This window comes from Saccopteryx leptura, chromosome 9 (assembly GCF_036850995.1).
Source record: "Saccopteryx leptura isolate mSacLep1 chromosome 9, mSacLep1_pri_phased_curated, whole genome shotgun sequence".
Lineage (NCBI taxonomy): Eukaryota > Metazoa > Chordata > Mammalia > Chiroptera > Emballonuridae > Saccopteryx > Saccopteryx leptura.
The window spans coordinates 40,385,751-40,398,403 of NC_089511.1; the positions used below are offsets into that span (position 1 = coordinate 40,385,751).

The 12,653-nt window shown below is 42.7% G+C and overlaps 1 protein-coding gene across 2 annotated transcripts in view; it reads left to right on the forward strand.

Annotated features, from left to right (window-relative positions):
- The first annotated feature begins 213 nt into the window (after positions 1-213).
- ZCCHC14 (zinc finger CCHC-type containing 14) overlaps positions 214-12,653 on the forward strand; it is an 80,782-nt gene continuing 68,342 nt past the window's right edge. For both annotated transcript variants that reach the window (XM_066349362.1, XM_066349364.1), the window contains exon 1: positions 214-771. In XM_066349362.1, coding sequence (XP_066205459.1) covers positions 217-771 — 555 coding nt within the window. In that variant the 5' untranslated portion in view covers positions 214-216. The remainder of the gene's footprint in view (positions 772-12,653) is intronic.

Below are 12,653 nucleotides of genomic sequence, written 5' to 3' on the forward strand. Positions count from 1 at the left end.
CCAGCCGCCCCGGGCCCCCCAAGCTACCCGCGCGCGCCCGGCCGCCAGCCCCTGGTGGAGGTCTCACCCGCGCCGCGCGCCCCGGGCCCGGCCCGCGACGCCCGCCCTCACTCGCCCGGCCCCGCCGCGCCCCCCACCCGCGCCCGCCGCGCTCCGCGCCCCCGGCCCCGGGCGGCGGCCTCCGGCCCCGGGCAGCGGCGCGGCACGGGAGGCAGCATGGTGGAGAAGCGCTGCCCGCTGCAAAGGGACGGCGTGTACCGTTGGTTCTCGGAGCTGCCGTCGCCGCAGCGCGTGGAGTTCCTGTGCGGCCTGCTGGACCTGTGCATCCCGCTCGAGTTGCGCTTCCTCGGCTCGTGCCTCGAGGACCTGGCGCGCAAGGACTACCACTCGCTGCGCGACTCGGAGATTAAGGCCAACAACCCTGCCGACCTGGGCAGCCTCACCAACCTGACGGACGAGGTGGTGCGCAGCAAGCTGCTGGTGTCGCTGGCGCTGCTGGGCTCGGAGCAGCGCGAGGCGGCCGGCGTGCTCTACCGCACGCTCACGCACATCGACTCCATCATCCACAACTACGGGCTGCAGCTCAACGAGGGCCGCACGGGCGATGAGTTCCTGCTGCTTTTCACCATGGCCTCTAACCATCCGGCCTTCAGCTTCCACCAGAAGCAGGTTCTGCGCCAGGAACTCACGCAGATTCAGAGCAGCCTGAGCGGCGGCGGCGGCGGCCACGGAGGCAAGAGTGCGCTGCCCACCTGCCCGTCCTGCCACAAGGTGCGTGCCCACGCGGGAGGAGGGCCCGGAGCCCCCACCTGAAGCCCAAACCCCACCCACACCCAGGCCTCCGCTCCAGTTCCTAGAACTCCACCCACTCACTCCCCAAGGTCTTACTTGGGGTCCCAAACCCCCACCCCAATCCCAAACTCCTGTTTGCACCGCGAGATTCCATCCTGTCCCCTCAGCCGCCACCTCGCAAGCCCAATCCCCCACCCCAAGCTTCCGTTCTGCACTTGTGTTTTAAGCCTCCACGCTGTATCCTAAGCCCCTGCCTCCACTCGGGCCCGCAAACTCCGCACTCAAGCCCCGTCGGGCACCTCTCGGCCTTGGGGCTGTTGCACTTATCTCGCCGGGGTCGGTCTGGAAAGTCAAGGAGGGCCACGTTCATGGTTCCCCTAGACCTACAGTGACAGTCAGAGGTCGCGGCCCCTGTGTGGTCCGTTCACCTCATCGACGGAAGCGCCAAGGCCTTTGTCCCTTTAATCGGGCTCTTGGGCTACAGATAACAGTTATACTTTGTATCGCTTTGGCTTCTCCAAATATGGTGTGTACTACTAGAAAAAAAAGCCGTTAGGAGATGGAGATGTGAATGGGCTAAATTAGAACTTTAACAACAGGCATTCACGGGTGTCATGAGGGGCCCCGGGCCTGGGTGTCGATTTCCCTGAGTGGGTGGGTGGGCTGGGAGGACCGCAGCGTGTGGACTCGCATGTTCACATGTATTCTTGTGCTTGTGAGTGCATGTGTGTTTAAACATACAGATGAATGTGTATGCATATATATGTGTCACTATATGTGTGCTTATGAATGCGTATTTGTTGTTTGTGTTTAAGAGCCTGGTTACTGTAATAGCTAGTAGCACATGAAATAATTCTCAAGGCCCACCTTCCTTTGTGGAAACAAATCACAGACTGGCTTGGAGTCCAAGAGTGTCCAGGGTGTCAGTCTCCTAAGGAATGCTAGGTTGAGTTAAAGATCTCCAGTCTCCAAATTAAACAGGAAGGGCATCGTGGTCATCCACTTAGAAATGTGAACTTTTGTCTTAATGCTTCGAAATTATGTAAAAAAAAAGTGTTTGGGGCTCAAACTTATTTTTAACAACCCCTTGGGACCCAGTGTAAAAACTGTGCTCTGAGAAAAAAGATTTTTCTTTGACTGTGTTGTATTTAGATTACACACTGACTTTGAGAAGCAAGTGATTGTATAGTAAGGACCAGTAGTGCTGAATGTCTTTCTTTGACAATGTCTAAGCTCTTTTTAGTTAAATGTTCGATACTCTCTGGTTTGCTGCTAGTGGTTTTAAGCTATTTTGCAACTCTGGATTGTGGCTTTTCTTCTTCAGTGTCTTCCTCTAAGAAGTGGTTGTGGTCCTTGCTTTGGTTTTAATGTATGTCCTATCTTTTTGGTGACATTGACCTCCAAGATTGTGGTTTTCTTTTTAAGTGTGTTCAGATCCTACCCATGTTGTACACTGGGCAGAAAAATGTTATTCTGGCTACTAGAAAGGGACCCAGAGAATGTGGTGGTCTGTAGGGAGATCAGTAAGCTTTTGGGTACCAATGGAGTGTCACCTATTCATGGGATTTTAGTCCCTTAAGGTCAGATTCACATGCTGTAAGTCCTGTAAGTCCTTGGTTAAATGCCACACACTGATAAATGTCCATGGCTGTGATTCCAGTCATGTTCAGGTCTTAAAAAGGATCTTTTGTGTGTGCAGATGCATCACTGTTAAAAGCAGAAGATGGTGGTCATTATTTAGGTGGGGCAGTAAGCTAAAAGTAAGAACAAAAATATTTATGAACCTTTCTGTTGTCAGAAATCCCTTTCAGTGTAATGAAGGGGCTAATTAATCTATCCCCCTACTCCTATACCCAAGTGGTATTTGAATTCACCAACTGGGCGACCTTGGCCAGAGTCTTCTCTCTTCTGGTTTTCCCCTATTGAGGGGTAAGTTACCTGCCTCATTTTTAGAGGGTCACATGAGATCACGTGTGAAGTGCCCAGCAGATATAAGGGCTTCCTTCTGTCCTCTGGCCTTTTTTTTTTTTTTTAGAGAAATGCTAACTTGAGCAAGGCACATTATTATAGAGTGAAATGTCTATGTTTCAGAGTGTTCATGTTTTATAAATTGATTTTTGTATACTCAGAGCTGATAGTTTTTTGTTCATCCTTGGGAAATTGGAGAATTCTACTTGACTCTCAATAATGAGGTTATAATGAATAAGCTTGGAGCCATTTCTTTCATATTTCCAAACAGCTATGGTATCTAGTTTTCCCAATATCCCCTATGTCACTGCTAACCTAATTTCAGTCACATTTATTTGACTCTGTTCCTTTACTGCTTTTAAGTTCAGGCCTGACATTGATGAACCCTTCTGTTGCTTGGAGTAGGCAACTCAGATGAAATTTAGCCTTTAAGCATTTTGCTGCCTTAGTTTCTCTAACTCTATCATTTAGTATAATCCTGAGAAGCAGACCCATTAAAGCTCTGTTTTTATTTCTTTTGTCAACTTATATTTTGTTTTAAACTCTGAGCCTACAGACTTTGTGTTTATCTTTTAGAGATAAAAATATTGACTGCTTTTATTCTTTATTCTACTTAAAGTGATACTTCTTTTAATTGTATTTTCTGTAGTAGGCATTACTTGCATTTCTCTTTCCAAAACTCTTTATTATGTTATTTTAAAATTCTTATATCTCTGAGGACTTAAAAAATTTAGAAGTGTAAGGTATGTAAAATAGACATTTTTACTTTCAGGAAGAGAAGTATTCATATCATTAAAGTTAGTGGTAGATTGCATTAGCTTTACTCTATTCCTTAGCTGACAAGGACTGTAGGTGTGCTGTTCCTTAAGGCACAATGGGAAATAGTGACAATAATGGTTGGTTTGGACTTACACTACCTCTGCCTATTTTATTGAAATAGAAAGCCATAGTTTTGAGAAAAGTTTGTTTATCCTTTGTAGTCTTCTCTATGTGATAATGTGCAAACTATTTTTTAACATAACAGCTTTATTGACAGTGTCACCCAAAAAATTCAATTAAAAATAAAATAACAGCTTTGTTGAGATTAATTGCTATATCATAAAATTTACCCTTTCAACATGTAAGTTTATTGGTTTTCAATGTATTTAGAGAATTGTGCTCTCCCACTTTTGTGTTTCAGAGTTCTTGTGGTAGGGATCACATAGCAACTACTTCCCAAGATTGATTTTTTAAAAAAAATTTAGACAATTTTAACAAGGTGGCATTGGTCAACTAGAGTACATGGATTTAGAGAAAACATCTCCAGGTCATTTGGAGAATCAATAATGTTGTATACCCATCACCCACTGGGGTGTTGAAACAATGATTTTGAACTGCTCAGTGCAGGAGTATGGTAGGTGGTGGTTTTCCTTTGGGTTTCTTCCTCCTCCCCAGCCATCCAGTTTTGTTCTCCTCTTTGTGCTTATAGAATCTTCCAGAGAAACTCTATGTATTAACAAATAGATAACTGGTGTCTTACTCCCCAAATGGTCTATCCTTTTCTCTTTGCAGTGTTTCCTGATGATCATTAAGGAATCAGTCCTAGAGCTTCTTCGTTCTAACTTATGGCTTCCCTGTATGAGTATGTTATATAATTAGTACCTATCGACATGTTTTGTTCTTACCTTACCATTCTAGACATCTGTGTCTTGGACATATTGTGTATGTGTCATCTACATTTGACAAATAGCATGCATGGCCTTTCATATTTCAGTAAGTGTATTAGTAGACTAGAAACCTGGAAGTGGGAATGATGGCGGATCAAGTGGTCTGTACTTCTGTAATGACGTTAGGTATTGATATCCACCTTTTGGAATGCCCACAGCAATGTATGAGTGGCTGGCTGTTTGTATACCTTCCAGTCAGTATGTTGAGTTAGCGGCCTATGCCCCGTTCTCCAGATCTCTCTGTTTGATTAGGTGGAAAGCACATCTCAGTGTAATGTAATTTTATAAGGTCTACCGGAAAGTTCTGTTCGTTTTTGGAATAAAACAAAATACAAATTTTTCTTACCGTCAATAAATGTTATTAAATAATATATTTCCACACCAATCCTATCTTCCAAATATGGTCCGAAATGGTTTGCTGAGCTGAATTAAGCCTTTCTGTGATCTCTGATGTTGTCAGAAAAGGATCTTGCTCCAACATGATTTTAACAACATCGTCATTGATCAAAGATGGTCGCCCAGAACGTGGCTTATCAGAAAGGTCGAAATCACCTGTTTCGAATTTTTCGAACCATCTTCTGCATGTCCTATCAGAAACTGTACCTTCACCAAACACTTGCAATAAATTTCTACATGCTTCTGTAGCATTTCTTCCTTGTAGAAATTTGTAAAAATTATAGTGGCGTAAATGAACTTTACCAGTAGCCATGGGTACACTATCGCTTCACACATAAGACTAACATGAATCAACTTTGTTTTAGTTAATTTGCTATGTCAGTATGTATACATTAAGTGATAAAAATAGAGAGGCACACATGCGCCAAATAAACATGTGCTTACGTGTTGAAACTTGTGATAGAAACGGGCAGAACTTTCCGGTAGACCTTATATTTTGCTGTCCTCTTCTGAGTGGGGTTGAACATTTTTTCAGGTGAACCTTTTATTTATTTTTGGCAAGCTCTCCATATACCTTGCCCATTTCTGTTGAGTTGTTGATCTTTCCTTTATAGTTTTTTAAGAATATTATGTTTCAAGGAAATTGTCCTTTTGTCTTTAAAAGTTGCAAATATGGCCCTGGTCGGTTGGCTCAGTGGTAGAGCATTGGCCTGGTGTGCGGGGGACCCGGGTTCGATTCCCGGCCAGGGCACATAGGAGAAGCGCCCATTTGCTTCTCCACTCCCCACCCCCCCTCCTTCCTCTCTGTCTCTCTCTTCCCCTCCCGCAGCCAAGGCTCCATTGGAGCAAAGATGGCCCGGGCGCTGGGGATGGCTCCTTGGCCTCTGCCCCAGGTGCTAGAGTGGCTCTGGTCGCAGCAGAGCGACGCCCCGGAGGGGCAGAGCATTGCCCCCTGGTGGGCAGAGCATCGCCCCTGGTGGGCGTGCCGGGTGGATCCCGGTCGGGCGCATGCGGGAGTCTGTCTGTCTCTCCCTGTTTCCAGCTTCAGAAATAAAAAATAAATAAATAAATAAAGTTGCAAATATTTGTTTTCCAGGTTTTTTCCCTTTCCCTTTGGACTATGCCATGCAGTTTAAAAAAAAATAAATATATATATATATGTGTGTGTGTGTTTCTGGGTTTTGTGTCATAATTATAAATGCATTATACATTGTACATATTATTATGCATATGCATTATACATTATACAGACATTCCCTGTGGTTTCTTCTGGTACAGAACTTGTGTGGTTTCTTATTTTACATTTAACAGGTCCATCTGGAATTTATTATGGTGTAAGATACAAAGCTAGTTTTATATTTTCTAGATGACAACCCAGTTACCCCAGTGTCATTTGTTGAATAATCCATCCTTTCCCTCCCAGATTTGAAATATCTTTTACCATGTGCTGCATTTCCCCGTATATATTTGGGTTTACTTCTAGACTGCATTAGGTTTTATTGATGTTTCTATCTGGTTGACTTCTTTGTCATTGTCATTGGATACTTTTCAGTCCTTTTTTATCTTTCACTTGTTCTGTGGGTTCCACATACAGTGGAATGCCTAGGAGAGAAGTTTTTTAGAAAACCTGTGGCTGCTGTGGTGCCTCCCCCAGATTCCTGCTTAAAGGAATCTGGGCGTAGCCTGGGCAGTCCACTGAGATCCTTCATTAGTCCTCTGGCACCACCGATTTTCCTCCTGCTTCTCAGTGTTCGCTTTCAGTTTCTCTTCTGCTTTCCTGCCCTTTTGATGATGTCCTTTCCCTTCTCTTTTTACCTTATAATTCACGATGTTTTCAGCTGTGATTTTGCCACTTACTGATGAATCCAAAACCTGTGTGCCTAAGTCGACCTGAGCTCTAGCGTTGAGGTTCCAGGTAGCTCAGTCGATCCAAGGGTAAGTTTCTCAATTCCCACCTTGTACCACTCTGCCTTTGTCCTGATACCTCCAGTAAGAAACCCACACCATTCATAGTTTGCCTGCCTTTTTATCCCTCCAACCAGCTTGTTTCCAAGTCCTAAACATTCTTACTTTTTTCCATCAACATGGCCACAGCCCAGGTCACTGTTCTGTCTGTCCTTCTTTCTCCCTCAACCTATCCCCACCACAGTTGACATAATGGTTACACATATGGCACACTTCTGGGTAGATAGACTTAGATTTTGGGTGATTTGCCAGGGAGCCAGAGAACAGATAATATTAGTCCTCAGGGGACAAGCACAATCCTAACCTCATGTAATTCAACGCTCCCCTGAGTCAAGAATGCACGCTGGAATGCGAGTGAGTGATGATCTCCTTTTAGAATTAAGCTGATGTCATTGTTTTTTTAAATGTAATATATATATAGACACATATATATATATATATATATATATTTTTTTTTTACAGAGACAGAGAGAGAGAGGGATAGAGATAGATAGGGACAGACAGGAACGGAGAGAGATGAGAAGCATCAATCATCAATTTTTCATTGTGGCACTTTAGTTGTTCATTGATTGCTTTCTCATATGTGTCTTGACCAGGGGGCTACAGCAGACCAAATAACCCCTTGCTCAAGCCAGCAACTTTGGGTCCAAGCTAGTGAGCCTTGCTCAAACCAGATGAGCCTGCGCTTAAGCCGGCGACCTTGGGGTCTTGAACCCGGGTCCTCCACATCCCAGTCTGACGCTCTATCCACTGCGCCACTGCCTGGTCAGGCAAGCTGATGTCATTGTTTAAAGTCAACAGGAGACAACTTTATAGCTGCTCTATTTCATTTTTGTTGTTTTTTAATTATTAAACTTTGGTACCGTACTCTTTTTTAGAAATAACTGCAACATATGCAACTTCTGACCTTGACTTGGGTCTAGTCATTTATAACACTTTGTAGTGTCCCTGACTTAGATCTAGTCTACAATAACAACTAGTCTAGCTGGCCCCACTCTTAGCCTCTGAACAGTTTGCATCGTGTCACTGGAATGGTATTGGTCAGATGCCTATAAGATTCTTATTCTCTGATGTACCAGCATGGTATTCTGCGGCCTTTGTGATCAGTCCATTGCCTGTTTATATTCACCTCTGTCTGTACTTGCAGTTCTTCATATTCATTGTGTTTTCTCTTTCCCCTGAACCTTTGCAGATTTTGCTTTCTCACATGGGACACCTACTACCTACCTGATGCACCTCAGCCCCGACTTCTTGGCTCATATATACCAAGCCTTCTGTTGCTTCCTTCTGTCTTAGAACTTAGCATACTGCATTATGATAGGTTTCTTTAAATTTCCATCACCAGACTTTGACTTACTGGAGTGCAGAGATTGTCTTTCTCTTTCAATCCTAAAGCCTAGTGGTCCCTGCCACCCAAAAAGGACTGTGTCCTGAGCATCTGTGAAGACTTAGTGGAAGGGGGAAGGTATTGGGTATTTATAAAAGGCCATCCTAGTGAAAACATTTTTTTTCCTTTGTGCCCGTTAGTAACATCTGTTGTCAACTCAGGCTCTTCTTTAACTGCCTTTATCCAATGGCCGTTTCTCTTATGCATTTTATAGCTATAGATATTAGTGAATTTTAATATTGGTATTCTACTTATTTTGCAAGAGCTGACATACAAAAGTTTTCATTGGGAGAACAACTTTGAACATGATAGTTGGGCTTTATACTACCTCATGACAAAACCAAGTTTTATGGACAAGGACACCTAGAGCTGGGAAAAGGGTGTATTGTCTTCTGATGCTCTGTAGTAGACTGTCTCCTTTGCTATTTATCCATGTGGATTAGGAGTAGTGTTTGTAGTTCTAAAAGTAAGACTGTTTGAATTTATTACTTTAATGTTTACAAAATTGTAAGCCTTGGTAAGCCTAGATATTTTAATTTGTTGTAGGATGGCAATAAACTGAATGACTTAATCATCCCAGTTAAAGTTTAGTTCATATTTCTTTTATACTTTAAACAGTGATATCAAGATTAATTATAAGAAGGGAACATTATCAAGTCATCACCTAATTATTTGGGACTAACGCATAAAAGCTTCAGTAGGTTTACTAAAAAGAAATTATAATATCCTCAGGTTTCTTACTGATTCATAGTCAGTCTAAAACATGTATAGTAGAATCTACTTCTAGAAATATTTAAATCTTGACTAAAAAAATAACTTCAAAAAAGGAAGAGAAGTAATCTGTGGGGAAGAGAAACAATCCCTTTCTCTCCTTTGGGCATTTTATTATTTATTTATTTATTTATTTTTTTACAGAGACGGGGGGAGAGTCAGAGAGAGGGATAGATAGGGACAGACAGACAGGAATGGAGAGATGAGAAGCATCAATTATTAGTTTTTCGTTGCGTATTGCAACACCTTAATTGTTCCTTGATTGCTTTCTCATATGTGCCTTGACTGCGGGCCTTCAGCAGACCGGAGTAATCCCTTGCTCAAGCCAGTGATCTTGGGCTCAAGCTAGTGAGCTTTTGCTCAAACCAGATGAGCCCTCGTTCAAGCTGGAGATCTAGGGGTCTTGAACCTGGGTCTTCCACATCCCAGTCCGACGCTCTATCCATTGCGCCACTGCCAGGTCAGGCTCCTTTGGGCATTTTTAATAAACTGCAAAAGCTTTAGAAATAATGCCAACAATCTAGCTATAATAAAGTTAATAAAACTGATGAGATGCTTTGAACTTAACTAGTATTGAAGTTGTGTGGGAAGCACTGTGTGGTGTGTATACTCTACTTGGACACAATTAACAATCAGAATACTGAAAAGAAAATATACTAGAATATTGTTCCTGACTTACGCACCACTTGTGAAAGGGTGGATTCTTCTGACTCCAGTTTCCTGATAATTTTCTTTTTCCTGATAATTTTCTTGTATGGGTACTGTTGAAAGGCCTGGTATTTCTGAGACTGTTTTCTTGTGTGGGATTTTTGTTTTTCTTTATTTTAAAGACTAGGAATGAAGCTCATAAACCAGTCTACTGTTAATATTTGTATTGGGGAGGCTAATTGACCAATCAAAATGACTTTTTAGAATTACTAATAAAAAAATGAAATAAGAAACAGGTATAGATAACATTTCAAATATTTACTGTGTTCAGAGCACTGTTCTAAAGGATTCAGAGGTATATTCAGTCCTCACAACTCAATGAGTTAGGTTCTGTGCTGCTCACAAAAATTAGGCGGTATTTCAAAATGAATGTGAAGCTATATAATATCCCATAATTTTTGTGAGCAGTATATTTTTGTCCCCATTTTGGTAGTGAGAAAACAGGTTAAGTGTGTAATTTGCCAAAGGTGACATTTGTAAGTAGCTATTTTTATGTTTAAAAAAATTTTTCCTACGTCATCAAAAGTGAGAGGAAAAACCTGAAGAATACGAAAGGAGAAGAAAAAGGGAGGCTTTAATTCTGTGTAATTTGTGGAAGTAGGAAGTGTGACGTCATTCATAGCTTTTGTTCGCATTGCCAGCACTCAGCCACTGCTGGGCCTGCTGCTGATTTCTTGTTTGGAATCCATTGTCCTTATGACATAATTCCTCTCTCCACCACCTTCGTCCCCAATTGTTCATTTTTCATTTTTTATTTATTCAGTAACTTTTAGTTAATAATTCTTAGTAATAAGCTCTCAGTTTTTTTAAAATTTGAAGTTAAAACACATTTTTTGAAATGCACATATTTTAAGTGTACCATTTAAATTTTGATAGATACATAAACCTGTGTAACCAAACCACTATTAAGATACAGAACATGCCCTGGCCGGTTGGCTCAGTGGTAGAGCATCGGCCTGGCGTGTAGAAGTCCCGGGTTCGATTCCCGGCCAGGGCACACAGGAGAAGCGCCCATTTGCTTCTCCACCCCTCCCCCTCTCCTTCCTCTCTGTCTCTCTCTTCCCCTCCCACAGCTGAGGCTCCATTGGAGCAAAGATGGCCCGGGCGCTGGGGATGGCTCCTTGGCCTCTGCCCCAGGCACTAGAGTGGCTCTGGTCGCAACAGAGCGACGCCCCGGAGGGGCAGAGCATTCCTCCCTGGTGGGCAGAGCGTCGCCCCCTGGTGGGCGTGCTGGGTGGATCCCGGTTGGGCGCATGTGGGAGTCTGTCTGACTGTCTCTCCTGGTTTCTAGCTTCAGAAAAATACAAAAAAAAAAAAAAAAAGATACAGAACATGAACCCTGGCCAGGTAGCTCAGTTGTGGATTCCATCCCCAGTTGGGACACATGCAAGGGTATGAATGTATGAATAAGTGGAACAACAAATTGATGTTACTCTCTCTACCCCTTCTCCTTCCTCTCCCCTTCTCTTCCTCCTCCTTCGCCCCCTCTTTCCTCTCCCCCTCTTCCCCTCTCTTCTCTTTCCCCTCCCCCTCCCCCTCTCTCCTTTTTCTTCCCCCCTTCTCTCCCCTTCTCCCCATCTCCCCTCTTCTCCGTTCTTCTTCCCTTCTCCTCTTTTCCTTTCTCTTTCTCCTTCCCTTCCCACCCTTTCTAAAAACAAGTAAGTGTGGAGGTCCTGGTCTAAATCAGGATCACCTTTAAGAAAAGGAATAGAACATTACTGTTGTTACCCCAGAAATTGTCTCATGCTATTTTCTGGTCAGTTCTTTACTTCACCCTCCTCCCAACCCCCTGCTTTTATTGATTGATTGATCCAGATTTTCCTCACCATTGATTTATTTTGCCTGTTCTAGAATTTCATTTAAGTGTAATCATAGAATTTCATGTTAGCTATTGGCTTGCCTGTGCTTGCCTTCTTGCATTATTTTTAGTGGTTTCTCTAGGGGTTACAGGGGTCCCCAAACTTTTCACACAGGGGGCCAGTTCACTGTCCCTCAAATTGTTGGAGGGCTGGACTATAAAAAAACTATGAACAAATCCCTATGCACACTGCACATACCTTATTTTAAAGTAAAAAAATGGGAACAAATGCAATATTTAAAATAAAGAACAAGTAAATTTAAATCAACAAACTGACCAGTATTTCAATGGGAAGTATGCTCCTCTCACTGACCACCAATGAAAGAGGTGCCCCTTCTGGAAGTGCGGCGGGGTCGGATAAATGGCCTCAGGGGGCCGCATGCAGCCTGCGGGCCTGTAGTTTGGGGACCCCTGGGTAACAGTTTATATTCTTAAGTTTTCATAGTCTCTTGACATATACCACCTTACCTAAAATGTAGAATCTTGCAATTGTAACCATTTACCTTCTCTGTCCTTTATGACATGTATATCAATATGTATTACTTCTACTTATGCTATAAGCCCCACAGTATATAATTTTTTCCTTTAATATGAATGCAGTGTTTTTAAATTAAGGAGAAAAGATAGTCTTTAATACATCTTTACCCACATATTTCCATTTCCAGTGCTTTTCATTCTTTTTTTTTTTTTTGCTTTTCATTCTTTACTGAAGGACCAGTTTGTTACCATATTCCTTCAGTCTGGAAAACTTTTCTTCAGTTGCTTTATTGTTAAAGGGTCTTTTCTCTGGATATGGGATTCTGTGTTTTCACTTTTTTCATTTCAGCATTTAAAGAAGTTGAAACGGTCTTGTGGCCATCATTTGTTTTGTTACTCTGCTGAATTAAATATGCATTTTTTCTCTGACTGGTTTCAGGATTGTCTTTGTGTCTTGGTGGTAGAGCAGCTTGACTGTGGTGTTCAAGGGGTTTCTTTTCAAAAATATTTTTTCATTGACATACAGGTTTCAGGAGCACAGTTCTGTAACACATCACCTGTACAGTGTACTGTGTGCTCACCAGTCCAAGTCAAGTCTTCTTCCATCACCATTCATCCCCCTTTT